Raw genomic sequence first — 20,650 nt, 5'->3', positions numbered from 1 at the left:
AAACATTTTATTTCCTTAAAAATGCAGCTTTTATATCTCCAATTTGACCTAAAGCATGGAGCGTATACAATAAAATAAAGGAAGCCTGCTATAGTTATCAGCCCCCAGAAAAGCTTATGTCTGCAAGTGTTAGTCTGGCTTGATTTGAGTGGGACTACTGGAAAACCACAGAGAGACAGGAAAGTTCTGTCGTTTTTCTAAGAAAGTTTTGCCCTTCATGTTAGGTGTTACTAAATACCTCAGATTTGAAAAAAACAGTATCTGTCTGTCTGTCTGTCTATCTACTTTTAAAATGCCTGGCATTTGCTGCATGCTTTAAATGTGTATCGATTGCTTTTCAACCAGTTCGAATATAAAACTCAGGGATTCTGCTCTTTGCCAAGGAATTAGTCAGACATTCTTAAATGTGAGTGTAGTGTTCACAGTATTTATCAGTAAAAAGCATGATTCTGAAACAAAGGCTTGGCTGCTCCGGAACTGTCTTCCATCAGCCTCTCCTCATAGCTCAGGGGAGGGGGGAGCCCAAGGAGACCTCCCCTATCTGGGGCCTGGAAACTCCCCATCGAGAGCCCCAGCTAACCAATTTCAAGTTTCTGTGTGGAAGGCTGAGTTCCTCCACAGATGCTTTTTTGGGTCAGGAACTCAAGCTTTCAAAAGAGATCTCTGCTTTAAAAAAAAAAAAAAGAAAAGAAAAAAGAAAAGAAAATCCTGACGTCTGAGAAAATCTGATAACAATACTTGGAAAAGTGGCCACAGGTCTCTGGGGAGAACAGAGGACGCACAGGAAGGACATTCAGGAAGTTTGCAGCTTGCCTTCTTCTGCCCTGTGTGACCCAGATGACAAGCACATGCCTGTCCCTCCTTCCCGGTGGCTACTAAGTGAAAAATAGTCACGAGCAAAACCTTTTCATTGTTTCTACACAGAAGCGGACAGGGGCTGTGAGGCGAGGGGCCTGTGTTTAAATGTCAGGCTGCATAGTTACTTAGTTGTTTGCAGTAAGACCTCGGGAAAAAGAAGGACGCGTTCCATAGAGGGTCCAGTTTGTGTTTTCTAGTCAGGAGACAGTCAGCCCCGTAGAACTCCTGCTGTTGCACACCTTTGCGTGAAGCTCTTGCCTTCTTGTTCCAACAAGAGCCTCTCGGAGTCATGATGGCTGGTCCTCTTTGCGGGCCGGTCCTGGAGAGAGGATGAGGGTATCAAGGGGCAGGAAATAGCCTGGGCTCCAACTTTTTCATGAAATCTGACTTTCAGTTTGTTTCAATTATTTCTTTTTTTCCTGAAAGCAGAGTACTGGAGGAAAAAAATGCACAACTTAGCATCAGATGGAAGTCTGGATGACTGAAGGGTTTACCTAGTTGGGTTCACTGTAATCTGCTTTTCTATCCATCTGATTTATTGGGCCCAGATTTTCAGATTTTTGAAGCCCCCTATTTAAGCCTATTCTATCTGTCTGATTGAATGGAGCCTTTCCAGGTGCTAAGACAGCCATCAGAAATATGTCCTAACCTAGGGTGCACTGGAGAATTTGACGTTCAACCAGATCTTCAGGGCAAACCATCTGCTTTGTAGTATTTCCTGATTTCCATGGCATAAACACCCTGACCTACACTGACCATAGGTGATGCCAAGCTACTGACTATGGAGTTAGGAAGAGGCCCGGCACAGGTGCTAACTGCCCTCAGGACACCCTTCCTCCCCAGGCTGTCATTGGTCAAAAAATATCTCTGAAGGTCAAACCCTGACCTTGAGCATCCTCACTCAAGCTAACATTAACATTGTAAGAAGCTTGTTTTCTGTACCTTTCCCATGACACGTTCTCTACCCTGGAGGGCCAGCTGAATCAGACAGGGAGTCCTGGGGAGGCATTTCCTAACATCAGGAATGAAAACAAATCCGTGTGAGTATTTCTCTAAGTAACGCTGGCAACCAGTTGAGGAGGGCGTGGCTAACTCAGGCTGAATGAAGGCCACCATAAAGTCAAACCTTAGATTCCAGTTCATCACTCACCATGAAGAGGGCTCAAAATCATTTACAAACCTAAAAGTTTCACTTCATTATAAATAAATCCTTCATTTACTACTTAACACTTTTATCCTTAAATCCTTTTAAGGATTTATCCTCTTAAATCCATAACACTTTGGGGACACCTGCATGGTTCAGCTCCTAGAGCAGCAAACTCATGATTGTAATTCGGGTCGTGATTTCTTGGGGTCCTGGGATTGAGCCCTGTGTTGGGCTCTGCACTCCATCTGTCCGCTTGGTGGTTGTCTTTCTCTCCCTCTGTCCCTTTCACCCACTCACACTTCCTCTCTCGCTCCCTCAAATAAATCTTCAAATCTGTTGCCTTTTATCTCCCTAACCCTACTCTCGTCTGTATTTTCTCTACCATATGTATGCGTGTGGATGTATATGTGTATGTGTATGTATATAACCAGATTATTTTTATTACTTCTACCCCAGTAAATCTAAAATTCATCTTTACTGCTATATTACCATGACTTAGCATATATTACGGCTTGATAAAATCTACCGAATAAACTGAATGAATATCTTAATTTTACCTGTTTTCATGGGTATTAGTGAATAATGAATACATTTTATTTCCATAACTTTAACCCAAAGATAATATCTGACATTTAACAGCAAAGATAAGTGAAATAATTATAGACTGAATCCTTTAGAAATATGCAATGTTCTAAGGACTAAGGGAATCTTGAAATTAACGTTTTAAAATGTGTGACAGAGGACGAGAGGAGATTTCTCTACATGCATTAGATATTTTATGACATAGCATAGTATATATTTTATCAGCTGTATTAAAAATAGGGAACTATGGAGCTACCTAGCACTCCATATAATAAATAGGTATGACAGTCTTTTGTACTTTATATTAGACCCAGGTTTGGAGAAGACAAGGACTCAGCTGCTGCCATTGCAATTTTCAACTAAATATGCTTCATTAGTTTTTCTTTGTCATAAAATTTCCAGCTATCAAAATGTCTGCCAGCATTGCTTTATTTAATTTTTTACAAGTGAACATTGCTCTTTGGCACACACTTCTGGCAAAGGGGATTCGTAGTTAGTGTAAAGAAAGCCACAAACCCTACAAAGGAACTGTAATGTCATAAAAGAGGCCCAAAGGAGCATAAAAGTGAAAATCCTCATCCTGGGAAACAAAGAGTTCTCCATGGAAATCCTTGCCAATGTTCTGTAAATACTGGGAAATAAGAAAACTGAAATAACTCTATCTTCTTCCTTCTCTCAGAAGAATATTGTATGTGCATTTTTAGGGGATTGTTCTTGAAGAAATCTTGTAGGTCCACTTTGGATTTCTTTATTCTACCACCGCTCTGGTGGGTGGGGCGTACGCCTGGGACCAGCAGCATAGGAAAGGACAGGAGCTCTCCCGCACGATTCATGTTCTCATGTGTGTCTTTCAGGGACAACCTCATAAACACCAACTTGAATACTTGTATTCGCTTCCTAAGCTCTTTCTGAAGGACTTAAGTTTAAATGAATGAAATTATTTATGGGTTTAACCTAAATACGCATTCATTGCCTTTCCCCCAAGATAATTTTAAGAGAGTTTTGGCAGACACACACTAAAAGGAAAAGCAGATTAACTGAACACAGATTGACTGGAACCGACCACAAAACGTAAGGATGTACCAGTTACAGAGTGGCATGATGCACAAGCTTATTTGTACACATCGTAATGCATGCCTTTCTGGAAGTATGAGTGTGTGTGTGTGTGTGTGTGTGTGTGTGGACAAGGGGAAACGGGGCTGTGGTTATTCTGTACAATCAAGGTTCTCAGGATCCCAAGTACCACCTGCACTGTGGCATTGTACATTTCAACACTAATCAAGAACCGTATATTGGTAGCAGCTACCAGCTTTCTACCGCCTGCTTTGTGCCAGGCACCATGCAGGCGCTTTGAATACATGTCCTCGTTGGATTTGTGTGAAGGTGCTGCTGACCTCATGTTAGAGACGCCTCAACTAATCTGGAGGCCTGCAGTGAGTACACCAACATCATAACTGGACCGTGACAGGTAGGAAAGAAGGGAGTCAAGGCCAACGTCGTTTTGCTGCTGGGGCTAAGTTACTGCCAGCTCCCTGGCTGAAATTTCAGATACTCCATCCCTGGCTTTGGGAAGAAACGGACACCCCAAAATGGAGGAAATCAGCATCATTGGTGTGATCCAGGCAAAGTATACGAAATAGCAAGCTAGGTTAAGAAAGGATAAAAGCTGTGCATCCTTGCCTGTGAAATGTAACCTTTTATATTTGAAACCTAGAAAATAAGTACACGTGAACTAAATAGTAATTTATGAAGACGTGGTGACCTATAAGGACCGAGATGGCCAGGCTCCTGGTGCCCTCTTTAAGGCGATGCCCTAACTTGGTCTCCAGCTAGAATTTGGGCCTTTCTTCTCATGGGCTGCTCGTGAATTTTCAGCTGTGACCCATTATATTCCCTAAAGTTGAACACCAGAAGTGGATTGCAGACTGTGAATTTTAACAATTAGCACTTTCTAGTGATTTTCCACTCATTAGTTGATTTCTTATAGGTCTTTACTTCATTAAATTTTTCTCTCAAGCCATATTGTGAAGTTCCTATAACAATGAGCAGGAATGGAATCTCAGGCAATCATCCAAGAGTCTGAAGTAAGCCAGGGAATGGGGCACATCATCGCAGTGTGGTAGGCTAAGAAGTCCGAAGTCATGGGGCACCTGGGTGGCTCAGTGGGTTAAAGCCTCTGCCTTTGGCTCAGGTCATGATCTCAGGATCCTGGGATTGAGCCCCGCATCGGGCTTTCTGCTCAGCAAGGAGCCTGCTTCCCCCTCTCTCTCTGCCTGCCTCTCTGCCTACTTTTGATCTCTGTCTGTCAAATAAATAAAATTAAAAAAAAAAAAAGAAGAAGTCCGAAGTCATATTCAAGCAGTTTTCTGGGCAAATGCTTTACTTACGAGGCTATGCAGAGACTCCCGTTCAAATCTACTTACAGGGCTGTGCGAGACGGGAGACTCCCATTCATCTGGCTTTGAAGCAACTGAAATTATCATTACTGGAATGTCTTCTGTAGCCAGCTTTTATGAGAAAACAAACATGGACCTAAGAGGTTGATTTTTTAAGTCGATTTCAGAATATATCACGGGGCCAATTCAGAGGCAGCCCTACATTCTAAGCTTCGGCAGTAAAGGTTCTTCTCCGTCATGAAGAACATGGCTGGATCCCGAAGTATCTTCTGATTTGTCTGAAACAGTTGGCTTTCTTTGTATAATTTCAGTGTTCCACGTAACATCATTCCCCGAAAAATGTAATCTATATATGGATTGTGTAGGGACTGCTGTTATCCAAGTAGGCAGCCAATCAGGATGCTTTTTTGTATATCCATTGCTTACATTCCTCCGTCCCTGCCCACTTTAAAGAGGACAATACTAGGTGCCGGTGCCCAGCCCATGGTCTGCTGAGAGATGGTCCACAGCGTTCTCCCATGTCTGTCTCCTGTGGTCTCAGAGTCCTCTCCCTGCTCAGAATCTTCTCCCCTCCTGGCTGCTAAGGAATCTGACTCTGTCCTTTCTCTCTGCTCACGCTGCTTCCCTCTCTCGAGTTTAGTAGGACTTCCATGACCTTGCCCTGTCTCCTGCCAACCCCCTGCTTGTCCCTCCCCACCTCGAGTATTGGCTTTTTTTTTTTCCAAGATTTTATTATTATTATTTTTTTATTAGAGAGAGAGTGAGAGAGAGCATGAGCAGGGGGAGGGGCAGAGACGGGGGGAGAAGCAGATTCTCCACTGAGTAAGGATCCTAATGAGAGACTCCATCCCAGGACCCTGGGATCGTGACCTGAGCTGAAGGCAGATGCTTAACCGACTGAGCCACCCAGGCACCCCTGGCCTTGGCTTTTAAAAAGAGAAGTCTACCCTAACTGCCTCCACTTCCTGACCTTCCCTGTACTTCTCCGTCACTCTTCTTTCGCATGACCTTTTCTGTAATTCTACTGAGTTAATTTCTATGGATATTACCCATCTTCCCCAAAAGCTAAAATACCTGAATGCCTTCTTATCAAAGTTGATCTCTCTGTTGTATTTGATTCCCTGTCTCCAATCCCTCATTTCACATTCATTTACCTTCCTTTTTTTTCCCCTTTGAACTGAGTCATCTTTCTTGACTGGCTCTTTAAAAATTGTTAATTTCCCCCAACTTCCATCTCTGATCTCTAAATGCTCTTGCTGAAGAAGCAGCAAAAATTATTTGGCATCATGGAAACCTTGATTGGAATGAGTGGGACATCACATCAAGTACAATTTCAGTTAAGTTCTGTGGAGGTTCTGAGTCTCATTATCTCATCAGTTTCTAGTTAAAAATCTAATTTTAATATTATAAACTATTCCACTGTGTATAAACAGTGTATATAATCATTTTATAATCATTGAATATTTAGGCTTTTTCTAGTTCTCAAGATAGGTAATTGCCAGGGATTTTCAGACCCTAAGTATTCCTGTAAGTTTTCCTGATGAGGACTGTGTACTCCAAAACATACTGGGCCAAGGAGGGTTGGTTCCTTTATCTCCTGTCCATCACTTTCCACACATGCACACATGTATGCACGGACACAAATATACATAAACAAATATACATATGCACACACACACACACACACACACACACGCCCTTGTTGTCAGTTGTTTCCGAGGGTTAGAGTGGATGTGGAAAGATCTGGAAGGCAGGGAGGGCAGATGAGGGTAGGGGGATGGTGAGAATGACAGGGACAGCAGTCTGGCCTCCCCAGGAAGAGGCTTTCTGTGCAGAGAAGGCACAACTTCCACTTCCTGTTCTGTATGGATCTGTGTTTCTGAACCAGGGGGAGTATGATGGGAAGAGAATGGAACATACTTTTACCTTCTGTAGGGCTTGATGGTTTGTTTGGTTTCCATGGGAGACAAATGCACAGAACACTACAGGCTGAGTTTCACAGTTCAGTTCAGTTGACCTACTTGTGAAAGTTCCTTTGAGATTCTTGAAAATAGATTTACTCTGTGTGCGTATGTGTGAATGTGTGTGTGTGTTTCTCACTTCCAGCGTGTCCATGGCTATTTGACTAGAAGTTGGTAGAAGAAACATCACAGACTGCCAATAAAATCCAATTTTTTTTTTTTTTTAAGATTTTACGTAGTCTCTACACCCAACTCGGGGCTCAAACTCACAGCCCTGAGATCAAGAGTCGAACTCCAACAACTGAGCCAACCAGGCGCCCCAGATCCAATCTTAAACCAGAAATATTAAGCTCAACAATTATCTTTTAAAATCCATTTTTTGATGAGGGGATTAATTATTTAGTAGTTACATTTCATTTTATAGTGCTTTGAAGATAATTTTTCAAAAGAAAATCTTTGATGGTGTTTTAACACCCTCCATTCATAGAGGAGAGTGTGGCAGAGTTGTGAATAGACTTGCTGAATATTTCTGAATAGGCTTGCCCTAGTCTCCACAAAGAGTGAATACTGGTAGTGGGTTTTGTTTCAGACTGACCAGTCAACTCAGATGACAGCATAAAACATGTATTATGCTCATTCAAGACCTCGTGGAGTTGAAATATTTGGATACAAAGAAACAAATGTAACATTTGTTCCCACCTACTGGGGCAACAGACTTGCAAATTGAAAAACCCGAAAAACTCAAATGATAGAAAGTGAATAATAATACAAACATTCATCAGCTCTATTCAGGAAGATAAAATAAGTATTCAGGATTTTAATCTACAAAGCACATTCACTTCCTATAGGTTTATCATATTTATGGTTATGAACTCTAATATATAAAGTGTTGTTATAAATTAGTAGGATTAAAGACAAACATCTAATAGGCAAGTGGGCAGTGAGCATAAATAAGTAATTCATAATATAAAACATTAAAATCTTAAAAACCTAGGAAATTTGATTAATTTCTTTACTAATTATGAAAACATAAAATAAAATGTTTTATAAAAGGGAAAATGATTCATAAACTGAATTCAATCAAGGACATGTCTTTATATAAGATTTAGGGGTGAAATTTTGATTAATATTATCAAATATGCACATATATGCATAATATATGCATATACATTAATATATACTGTATTAATATATATGCATAGATCATGATGTATTAATTCTACTTTTAGGAATTTATCTTGAAGCACTAATGGAACAAATGTTCAAAGATACATGTAAAAGTTATTCAACATATTCTTATGGTTAATAGCAAAAATGTAGATAGAATATAAATATTAATAAAGGCTTGCATTTTAAAAAATTATGGAATACTATTTGAGTGATAAAATGATTACATGTCTATATTTGTTGACATGGAAAGAGTTACATTATATATTATTAAGTGATTAAAGCAAGTTTCAACATAAGATGACTCTCATTTTCCATGTACAAGTATGAATGTGAGAGTCATAGTGTGTAGGGTTCATGCAAAAATAAAAGATTTTAAGTATTTCCATGTTTTGTCATGATCTACAGTTGACCCTTAGACAATAACATGGGTTTGCCTTGCACGGGTCTAGTCACACACAGATTTTCATCAATAAATACATCATAGTACTGTAAATGTATTTTCTCTTCATTATGATTTTCTTAATAGCATTTTCTTTTCTCTAGCTTACTTCTTTGTAGGAATACAGTATACAGTATAGACTATATACAGTATAGACTACACATAACATACAAAATAGAGGTTAATGTGATATAGAGGTAATGTGACTATCGAGTCAATAATAGGTTATTAGTAGCTAGGTTACTGAGGAGTCAAAAGTTATATGGACCCCCCAAATCATGGGGGTCAGCACCACTAACCCCCACATTGTTCAAGGTCAACTGTATATTATTTTACAAATAAGGAAAAATATAAAACTATTTATTTTGAAAAGCATATTGTCAATCATATGTTCTATATAAACCACTATATTGTTAGTGAGAATGAAGAATTCTGACCCTTACTGATGAATGGGCAACCCTAGATGATGTAAAACTAAGACATACTATGAAAAGAACTGACAAAGAGTAAGTGAAATGAAAACCCAAATATGCAACTGAATGACAGTTACTGTGTACATAAAGAGTTGTATCATCTAGTTACTAATGACAGAACAAGAATTGATGGGCATTACAAGTAGGCATTACTAGGTAGAGGTGGAAATGATTTTAAAAATATATATAGGTCATTTAATATGAAAAATTTTATGTAAGGGATCCTGCAGGGTTTTTTTTTCCCTTATCTCTGTCTTTTACAGTTATTTTTAACCAATTAATGACAAATCTCATCTGGGAATTAGGACTCAGAAAATTTTAAAGGTCTTACCATTTAACCCAAAGTGCTGCAGTCATACTCACTGGCGGGAAAGGTTGCATAACTTGGGTTCATATCATTCCTTAGGTCAGCCATTTCTGTGGTTTAATAGATATTAGCTACCATTCAACACCAGGGCATTTTAATATTTGAGAAGTGAATGTCACTACTGGCCCATTGAGAAGATCTGTTCTTCTCCCAGAATTGCACATTATGGTCAACCTTTGATGCAAGGTTAAAACCCAACTGTTAGATTAGATGTGAAAATCTTTGTAGGAATTAGAAATAGGGGTGCCTGGGTGGCTCACTTGGTTAAACGACTGCCTTCAGCTCAGGTCATGATCTCAGGGTCCTGGGATCGAGTTCCGCATTGGGCTCTCTGCTTAGCGGGGAACCTGCTTCTTCCTCTCCATCTGCTGCCTCTCCCATCCCCCCAACTTGGGCTTGTGCTTTCTCTTGCTCTCTCTCTCTCTCTCTCTCTCTCTAGTAAAGACTTTAAAAAAAAGAGTTAAAAATAATGTAAATGGAGCTTCCACCAGAAAACTTTGAAGCGGTATCATTTTCTGATATTTGTGTTTGATCACCCGTTTCTGGGCCAGCTCACATGGTCCACTGCCTGGCAACCTCTTCCATATATAAAAATACTTCCATTTTTTATAGGAGTGTGCTGGCAAAAATCTACCACTCCTGTGAATTATTAGTCCTTTTCTGCTAATTATTTAGAAAAAACCCAGAGGTGCAGGTCCAAGTTCAAGTGGCTCTCACATTCTCAGAAGTACTTGGTATAAAACTTCAATGAGAAGAAACTCTGCCTCATTCTGCTACCAATTTCACCACTGCATTATGAAACTTGGAGGAAAAATCCAATTCCTTTCTTTTCGTATAAGAAAGCTGAGCAACAAGTTGATTGAAAGAATGATCGAGAATAGTAATCACAGAGGAAACGTGATAATAAAGCAAGTAACCAATTTACAACACAAAGATATATTTTTCTGCAGTCTCCTTAATGTTTATGAAAAACAGAAAATTACAAACTGAAAGGGACTTGGTTGCCAATCCTGGGACTCTAATGTTTGTTTCAGTGGACAGGTAAAGTCCCGTGATCTTAAACGACTACTACAAAAAAATTAGAAGTAAAAATGAATCAGCCCTGTGCCCTCATCTTCAAGTGACATGTTGGCATGTGGCATTCTATACGTGACTATTTGTACAAAATGAACTCCTGCTGGGCATGCTGAGTGCTCAAGGAAATTAGGGAAAGTCACAGGTCCTGGATGGAAAGTGGTGTGGGAAGGTGTTTGATGATATAACTTCTGTTAGAGGCTCTTGCATGCTACTAAAGCTAATAATCAGACGCGTAAAATTTTGTAGAATTAAAAGATTGTTTTAAATTCCATATTACAGCCAGATCAGGGTGACAGACAAATGATAGCAAGGAGAGTAAGGAAAGGAAAATGAAGAAGGACGGCAAGACAAGAGTAACAGCCCCCAAAGGATGGCAAGGCTGTGAGTAAAGAAGTTCAGAGCTCTGGGGTCTGGAATCTCCTGGATTTCCCTGCCTGCTGGGACAGGGCAGAAGAGGTAGTAGGACTGGGAGCCCCAGCAGAATCAGCTCATTGGTGGGGGGAAGGTAGCTCCCCCCCAAAGCTTCCATGACTTCTTTCTCTTCTGGAAAGAACTGGAGCTTGGATCTACAGAGGTCAATAGGAAATGGGGGGAGAAAGAGAGGGAGAGCAGAGATAGGTAGAGTGACTGCTGATTGATGTATTGGAGGAGGAAATGTCCTGTGCATCTGCTTCAGGGCATGGCAGTCCCCCCCTCGCCCACCTTGGAGTGTCAGTGCTGCAGGGTGCCAAAGGGCGTTTTCTTACCTTGGGTACCTAGGACAGGAGATATGGGAACTTGCTCTGCAGACTGAATGACCTTGAGTCTAGGGTGTGGTTGTAGCTTCTGGACGCCATGATGCTCCTTTCCAGACTTCAGTTCTGTGGTGGGATGTTGGGGACGTTTGGGAAGTGAGGAATCCTAATTCATTATTTCTAACTTCATCTACGATTGGAAAGGAAAAAAATATCCCTCTAAGCTTCGTGCCCCCTTCCTCGGTGCTATATATTTTTCCTCTTCTTTGTTGCTGTTTCCCTGAAGAATGTAACATGTTTTAGACTTCTCCATATTATAAATCTCATTTAAAAAGTGTTGAATCCAGGAAGTCTGCCAGCTACTTTTGTTTTCCCCAGTTTTCTCTCCCTGTTGGACGGCTCCAGCAAAAGAGAATAATATTACCTTACCATGTAAAACATGGTTAATGGCTTTAAAAGAATTCCCCAACAACTGAATAATGAGCTGCCAAAAATGTTCGTGGTGCCAAAGGATCTGGATATGTCTGTTCCATTTATTGTGTGTTTCTCATTTCATCATGACTAAGTGCTCACAAAAGACAGAAAAACCCAAACCTCTAGAGTATGTGGTGTTTGAGGGCAGAAACCGTATTTTAATTTATTCAGTCTTTTACCTAACATAGTAAGATGATTAGTAGAGTATCAACGGCAAACAAAGATGAGTGCCTTTTGTATGTAAGATGCTCAAATTATCAGTTAACATTAATACCTAGCTACTAGGAGGAAGTCGTTTTTCTGCCATCTCTGTTGTGCCTGGTTGATTGGTTGAAAATGTTTATTCTAAGGAGTACTGGAAGTCTCGCACCAAAAACTCTTACCTTGCTTATTTGAGTAACTTTACTTTTCCAAGAAACGTGAAGAGGGAACCTAGGTCTTAATTAAAATGTCATGTTTAAAAGCCTGATAGTGCTATATCACAAAATGATTTATTTTTATTTTAACTTGATAATAGACTGAGTCTATCAAAAAGGGGGGTTTTCTGAAAAATTCATTTAAAAAATCCATTTAGGAATACACTGACCAGATTGGGGTTGGGGGTGGGGGGATGAAAATGTAGAAAAAATGTAAAGGTGCTTTGTTTCTCCCTGGAAGCAAGTCAAGAATAGCATCTGAACGCCCTCACCAACCCCTCCAGCCTTTCTAGACCCTTCCCACTTGGTCTGAGCTCAGACTGTCTGGTTCTCACTTGGCAAGAGACTCTTAATCTCTCCCACTTCTCTGCTCGGGCCAGGCAGTTGCCAGCTGTCTTTATGTGGTTTCTGACTCAGGTTATGTTATGTTTTGCCAGAGTCTTAATTGTTAGTATCTCCAGGGCGGGATAATTGTCTTCCAAGAATTCCTGAGATAGGGATTTTGAATTGTCTTGCATGAGATTCACAGGACAGACGACATTCATATAGGCCTACTCCCCTGGACCAGGAGCCATGGAAATTCCTGGGCTGGTGAACTAAAATTCCATTACTTTCACTCCTACTCAGCAAAACATATTGAAATTTAATTTGGATAAGAGTGACTTCATCCAAGGAGATAAGCCTGAATCTGCTTTAAATTTGTGCATGTGTGTGTAATTATATCTAAAAGGCAGTCCTTTGTTATGTATAATACTTAGTTAAAATGATTCATCATAACCAAGTATATGAACCCAAAGCCCATAGTGAAACACCATGTTCATGCTCTCTTGGGACTAGCTCAGTCCTCAGAGAGGGCCTGGGGAAAATACTGTATAATCGCCTATCTTTCCAGAAGCCTAAGGCCTGGGAGACACTGAGTTGTCAGCTGACAGTAAAGCATCAGAGTAAAGCAGAATTCTCAAGAAAGAAGCACAGCCCCAACCGAGTTAACTGTGATTGGAGGAAAAGAAGAAGGGTAGATTTTTAGCTGCCTCTGGAAACCCAAGTCTGAATCTACCATTTCTTATTTGCAGAAGGAAATTATACAGAATGATAGTGATGATCTTCTGTGATTATCAAGCAGTTTGTGCATAACACAGCTCATAGATTTAGGGCTAGGTGGGTGTTCACTGAAATCAAAATAATTTTGCCGTGGATTGATGGAAAATGTAAAATTATGGGGTTAGTGCCAATCCTTAACTTTTATTAATGCAGTTTTTATTAAAGCGGTCTTTGACAAATAGGAACACTTTTCTCTACATCAAGTCCTCAGAAAATTATTATGCCTATAATGTAGGAAAGAACTGTTACATGAAAAAATGACAGAAAAACTTTTTTTTTTTAAACCCAGCTGTTCTTTTATGGATTTGGATATACTGTTCTTCAAGTCATGTCACTGGAAACAACATTTTTATATTCAAGAGTCTTCTGATTTAAATGTTTAGCTTTAGAAAGAGAGAAATGTTAATCCTTGTCCCTCAACAATGATGAGATAAAAACCTGGTATGGGTCGAACCTGCAGAGGCCCATGTAGCTTTCCATGAGCCCCACGGAATTAAAAGTTGAATTTTAGAGAGTAGAACTTACACTATGCTGTTGCATTAATTTTGACAGGAGAGTTTCACCCATGTTATTGTGATACATTCAGACGTTCAGAGAATGATTTAGTGGCCTGCAGCGTGACCAGAGGAAAATGACAGAGCTCTTTGTCGCATGGCACGTTGGGGGCTGTTGGGGGACTGGAGGTGGAGAACGATGCGTCTGAGGGAAAACTCCTCCCACTTAACTCTAAAACCAAGTATCTGCCAGGGTCTGCAAACCCAGGACAGAACTAACTAACTGCGTGCTTTGTGTGCATCAATTAATTACGGCCTTTCCTTCTCTTTGTAGGCTCCACGTGGGAAAAGACGTTTCGGCAGATTGGCTTTGAAAGGTAAGCAGGGTTTAGCCTGTTGACATGTCTTCACTTTCAGGGTCTCATGTCCTGCTTCATTCTAAGGAATTTCCTGATGATAAATCAGTGGTCTTACCACCACTGCTTTAGGGGCTGTGTGCCCGTGAGGCAGTCATCATTTTGTCCCCAGAGCCTCTGTTCCCTTGTAAAGTAGCCCTTTTCATTATAAAATTCCTGCCTTCCATAGAGGAACGTATGTGAAAATCCTCTTAAACTAGGAAAGAGCATCAAAGGCGAGTTGTCTAACTGGAGAACTCCAGGAAGTTTCTAGCTTTATTACCGCCTGTGTCATTTCAGTTTTGCAGTTTTGTTTTATTTGTCTAAAGATTTTATTTATTTATTGGAGAGAGAGTGCATGCGTGAGAGAGAGAGAATAGGAGTGGGAGCAGCAGAGGGAGAGGGAGAAGCAGGCTCCCCGCTGAACAGGGAGCCCTACATGGAGCTCGATCCCAGGACCCTGGGACCATGACCTGAGCCAAAGGCAGCTGCTTAACAACTGAGCCACCAAGGTGTCCCAGTTCTACAGTTTTAGAACAAAGAAATATATTGATATTGACATCTTCCCAGTCATCAAAATTGTTAGGTCTTGTTTGCTCTAAGTTAAAAGCTGAGATCATGGCGCTCCTACCTAAAAACAGTCCCAAAATGGACTCATCATAACATCAGACGAAGTCGAGGTAGGGTCAGTAAGGTTACTAACATACCTGCCTTGGAACTCAGTGACAGTCTGTGGGACAGATCCCTCCCAGTGGCTTTTAGTGTCTTATCTGGAGCTCGCCGTGTTGGTACAGCTATTGTAATAGAGAAAAATGATTTTAATTTCTTTTTTTACTCTAAAGGCAGATTTTGACTCGTTCTTTTTATCATATTGAAAATGTGTTTTTATGTGTATTAATCCTAATCTGACCAAATGATTAAAGAAATAATAATCTACTTTAAAATTTTAAAATAAAAAAGATTTATTTCTTTCCCTAAACTCCCACTGAGTCTACACCATCACTGTAGGTCTCACAGGAAGGCTATTACAAGAGTTGGGCTTGAGATGGGCAGATATCACAGGCTGACTTAAAATAAAGCATAAAAGATCATGTCAATCCTTCATTTTGTGTGTAATCTTTTCCCAAAGAAGCTGTCTCTTGACTCTCTTTTCATAGTATGAGAAACACATAAGCAAAGGGAAGAGAATAACAAATGAAATGTCATTATCCATCTTCGATAGGACCTTGTCATACTTTCTTTGTCTCTTGGGGGGTAGGGTTAAAATATTTTAAAGGAAATCTCAGACATCATGTCATTTCATCCCTACGTAGATTGAGGACACATCTCTGAAAAAAAAAAAAGTGGGTGTTTTCTTCCAGAATCATAATGCCATTATCGTACCGAATGCAAATAACAGTAAGTCCTTGGCATCATAGAGTATCCAGTCAATGTTGCATTTCCTGACCATGTCAAAAATGTAATAGTGCAGATACTGGTTTGAATCATCATGCTACTGAAGCCCACACATTCTGTCTTGTTACATCTCGAGTAACAGTTCCCTCCCAGCTTCATTTCATTTTTCTTCATGTCATTGACTTGTCAAGAAACCAGGTAAGTTGCTGGAAGAATGTCTCCCCTTCTGGAATTGTCTGTTTGTGGTATTGTTTATCTTGTTATTCTAGCCCCCTGTTGCACTTATGTTCACTTTGTTCCCTTTCAGTCACAGGGAACAACTTCACACTGACTTTGTGTCCTTTTGACACAGGACCACCAGTCATTGATAGTTTCCTTGTTTCTAGAACAACTAGATGTACAAGCCCATCCAACATTCCAGACCTGGCAAGGAGCCCTCTTTTCTTTATAGAGAATGCTATTTTGAAATCACAATCTAAATACTAGGGATGGCCATTATATCTGCACTGTCATGTTTCTGTGCTGAGCTAGAAAATACTTTTTAATTTATTTTTTTAAAGATTTTTTATTTATTCATTTGAGAGAGCAAGAGCGTGAGCAGGGGTGAGGATGAGAGGGAGAGGGAGAAGCAGACTCCCTCCTGAGTGGGGAGCCCAGTGCAGGGCTCAATCTCAGGTCCCAGGAACCATGACCCCAGCCAAAGTCATATGTTTAACTGACTGAGCCACCCAGGTGTCCTACAAATACCTTTTTTAAATAAAAAAATAACCTGAATTCTTACATTATTTCCAAATCAGACATAGCCTTACAGAATTTTTAATTTCTCTGGCACTATATTTGCATTTATTTTCTTTTTCACTAAAAATCGTGGTTCTTAACAAGACTTATTTATTTTAATACATATATATTTCAAAAATATAAATACTAATATTGCCACTCATAGTAAAAATATTAAATGAAGTTTAAAAATTTTTTTGTTTGGTTTTTAAAAAGATTTATTTATTTGAGAGAGAGAGTGCTTGCTTATGGTCATGTGCAAGTGGGAGGGAGAGACTCTTAAGCTGGAACTCCCCTCCCCACCCCCGCCACCACTGAGCATGGAGCCTGACCCAGGGCTTGATCTCACAACCCATGAGATCATGACCTGAGCCAAAACGAAGAGTTGAATGCTTCACTGACTTAGCCACCCAGGTGCCCCAGGAATATTAAATGAAGTTTTAAAATCTGCTGTCTATGTTCTTTTTATGTTACATTAAAGATGTACCACTAAAGACTCAAAACTTAGGTTACTTAAGTTTTTTTTTTTTTTTTTTTCTCCTGTGTGGTCATATTCTAACTTTTATACATAATTGGGTTCCTTTGTTTCAGAATCTTTTCAATTTTAACGGATTTTTAAAAATCTCGTTTTATTTTTGAATATATAACATGTATGTGTCTCTAAGTACAAATTATATGTTTTTATATATATGAAGTGTTTTCAGAGAAATGTCACATGCGTCCCCTGCCCCTATGTCCTGTGCCTTCTTCCTTCCCCCAGTTATATGGTTATGAGCTTTTGGTTTAAGCCTCTGGTGTTTATTTGCACATATGCAAGCTCATACTTGCATATACCTGTAACCTTGTCCTATTCTTCTTTATCGTACTATATATACCTATATATCTATATCTCTATCTCTATCTCTATCTACATCTACATCTATATCTGTATCTATATCTATACACACTTTTTGGTCCAGAGTGAGAAATGAGGTTTCCAGTGAGATTTCCAAATCCCTCACATAGCAGGAAACATGATTTTGCAACATCTCCACGTTTACACCTAAGACATTTGAAGAGCTCATGTGACATTCTCCAGAGAGTCTTAACTTATCCATCTGTGGATTGAAGATTTGTTTATCCCAACGTCCCAAACCAGGGTTTTCTTGCTTGATGAGGACTCTTCCTAGCAAGAAAATAAAATAAACAAACAAGCAAATAAATAAGTAATTAGTTAGTTAGTTATTCTATTTGTCCCGTATCTAGTTCATATGTTTACAAGAAGCTAAATCAGGTCACTTACCTTCTTCCCTCAACCCCAGTATCTCTTTGGTAATCAGAGAAAAATGGATCACAAATGACTTGCCTTAACTCCTTCTTTTCCAGTACCTCATGGGGCACATTCAGGCTATTTTCAGTCTTTTGCTCTTACAGAAAAATGTTGTGATGAATAACCCTGTGCACACTTGTGCTTTTGCCAGATACCTTAGGGATTAGATTCCCAAGGATAATTGATGAGTAAATTATCTGGAATTTGGCTAATCTTGCCAAGGTTCACTCCCTAGAGTTTCAACAATTTGCACTCCTGGTAAAAATGCATGAGAGCATTTCCCCAGTGCCTCACCAACAAAGTAAGTTGTCAGACTTGAGATTTTTGCCAGTCTGATAGGTGAGAAATGGTATCTTACTGTCCTTTTACTTTGCATTTATCCTGCATCATTTTTCCACAGAGTAAAGTACAGGTTACGATCTTTTCTGTCAACTAAGTGAAGCACTTTGGGTAAGAGCTTCTTCTCAGATGATTAAGGATTCATTGATCAACAGTATTTGGCAGTTGAAACATTTTCTTCCTAGCTTATATGACCTTAACCTTTCCCTTACTTGAATAATGATCTAACAAGACAACTACCACGTACCACGTTAAATAATTTCTAGTCCATACAGCAACCTCACAGACCAGGGAGGGATTGGCCACCAGTTACCGGAAAGGACAGATGGTCAACATTTTAGGTTTTCTGTTGTCATTCTTAACTTTGCCTCTGTAACAGAAAGCAGCCATAGACAATGAGTATGGCTGTGTTCCAATAAAACTTAATTTACAAAAACGGGCAACTGGCCATCACTTATTGACCCCTGCCTCCCCACCCACCCCCCACACACTGTAAACTCTGGTTGCCATCTCATAGGTAAAGAAACTCAAAGAATTCAAGTAACCTACACATACAGTCATGGCCATTGACCTGCATTAGTACTGACCTACATTCAGTTCTACTTTGCCTAGTTCCAAAGATGAAGATTTTTACACCAGAACACCCTAAAATCTTGATTATAGGTCTTTTTTTTTTTTATATTGTTTTATGTTTTCTTATCCCTGTACCTCTGGGCACGTGGTCTTAAGCCATAACCTTATTGGATATTCTCATTTGAATAAAGCCAGACAATATAAAGTTGATGTTACAATGCCTCCCTAAAATTGTTTTACTTCCCAATAGATGTACAAATAGAAGTATCGCTAAGGAGTATATCAAGGGCAATGCTTTATTTTTGAACTGTAATCTCAGCTGGGTGATCATCCTGATTTTTAGACATTACCTTAAAACGTCATGTTGTGTTTTCCCAGATTATCCTGTGTCTTCTCCCGGAAGCACAGCGAGTGTTCTCTGTGTTGCATCCACATCTTAAAATATAGAACAAATATTGATCTTTGAGGTGATTGTGCATTTACAGTTGCAAAGACTGTGTCAGGCAGTGCTGTTAAATGTGGCTGTGCTTTCTTTCTTCTGGAGTTTTAACCTCTTCTCTCTCTTAAAGGGAATTCCAATTATGTCTTAAATGAAGCTATCCGGTTCTTTAGAGCAGGTGTACTGGGATATTGATCCTCTCATCATTATGTTCTTTGAAGTTAGCCCATCAATCTGCTTGCTAGCAGATTATATTAAAGTAGCCACATCTAAAGAAGAGAAGTGACTGAGTCAGCTAAAGCTTCAAAGTCTTCTCCAAGAATAAGAAAGCAAAGACGCCCTTTGTTGTACATTTTGTAACTGAAAGGAAGACCCCGGGATCGGTCCTACTTGCTGCCCTTGCAGGAACACTTGCCATGAGATGGTGTTCAGCCATTGCCTTTCTGGAATCTGTGGGATTATATACGTGATCTCAGAATAAGTACACATCCTCACAGTTTATGTGGTTCAAGAAAATACGTTCTGTTTACCTTACAGACAATCACCTTGCCCCTCTGTGGGGGGCTATCAGGAGTTTATTTTAGGACTTCATTACAGGAGTGTGTTGTAGCACAAGAAGGATGTAGGTTCATGTGTCTTAGATATAATATCTATATTTGCATAATGAAAGCAGACATGGGTTTTTTGTTGTTTTGTTTTTGTTGTTAATGTAAAGAAAAAAATAATCTGTACCCAACATTTTGGCCTCAACCAGAACTCTTACCTTCCTAGGCACATTGTCTAAGTTTATGATTGTAAATCACAATCACTCAGTGTCCGTTAAAGTGATGCACATGGGCACGAATTCACTGATACTCTGCAAGTTAGAAACAAGTATCTCAGCTAAGGGATGGGCCACACTTTTGGTGGCTTAATACAACACCTGTTCCTTTCTCACTCATGCAAAATCTAATGAGAAAGTCAGATTCATCTAGGGGGGGCTTGCCTTCTCCATGGCATGCCATTATTTGACTTCAACCTCTTTGCGGTTCTGTCTCAACATGATGATTCTGAGTTTGCTTAAGCATGGAAGGGGAGCGTCCACATGCACCAGCTCCTGAATGTTTCCACCTGGCAGTGGCATTGGTCACTGGAACTCACAGTCTATGGCCCAAAGAGAATCAGCTCGCTTAGGGGGAAGAAGAAGTGTCAGTCTGTCATGTATCCAGCAAGGGAACAAGAGCTAGAAATAGATCTTTATCTGTTACGTCATTTGCAAATATCTTCTCCCATTCCGTAGGTTGCCTCTTAGTTTTGCTGACTGTATGCTAAGTGAAATAAGTCAGTCAAAGAAATAGAATAGACATATACTCCCATATGTGGAGTATAAGGAATAGCACAGAGGATCATAGGAGAAGGGAGGGAAAACTGAAAGGGAGAAATGAGAGAGGGAGACAAACTATGAGAGACTCTTGACTCTGGGAAGCAAACTGAAGGTTGCAGAAGGGGATATGGGGGGGATCGGGTAAGCGGATGACGGACATTAAGGAGGGCACATGACGTGATGGGCACTGGGCGTTGTGAGCAACTAATGATTCAATGAACATTACATCAGAAACTAATGATGTACTGTTTGTTGGTTAATTGAATTTAAATTAAAAAAAAAGAGGTAGAAATAGAAGAAGGCACTAGTCATATCTATCACCGTCAGCTCTGAGCAAGGTCTGAAATGGTTTATCTCTTTCCAAAGCTGCA

At 39.9% G+C, this 20,650-nt stretch overlaps 1 protein-coding gene across 4 annotated transcripts in view; it reads left to right on the top strand.

Annotated features, from left to right (window-relative positions):
* The window catches only part of PIEZO2 (piezo type mechanosensitive ion channel component 2), a gene marked incomplete at its 5' end in the record, with an annotated part of 454,715 nt that overhangs the window by 206,320 nt on the left and 227,745 nt on the right, over nt 1–20,650 (top strand). For all 4 annotated transcript variants that reach the window (XM_080822189.1, XM_080822187.1, XM_080822188.1 and 1 more), the window contains one exon: nt 14,024–14,066. In XM_080822189.1, the coding sequence (XP_080678315.1) occupies nt 14,024–14,066 (43 nt within the window). The remainder of the gene's footprint in view (nt 1–14,023; nt 14,067–20,650) is intronic.

Source organism: Martes martes (assembly GCF_963455335.1).
Source record: "Martes martes genome assembly, chromosome: 13".
Taxonomy (NCBI): Eukaryota; Metazoa; Chordata; class Mammalia; order Carnivora; family Mustelidae; genus Martes; species Martes martes.
The sequence above is the reverse complement of the archived record's forward strand: the minus strand, read 5'-3'. Positions and strand labels throughout refer to the sequence as shown.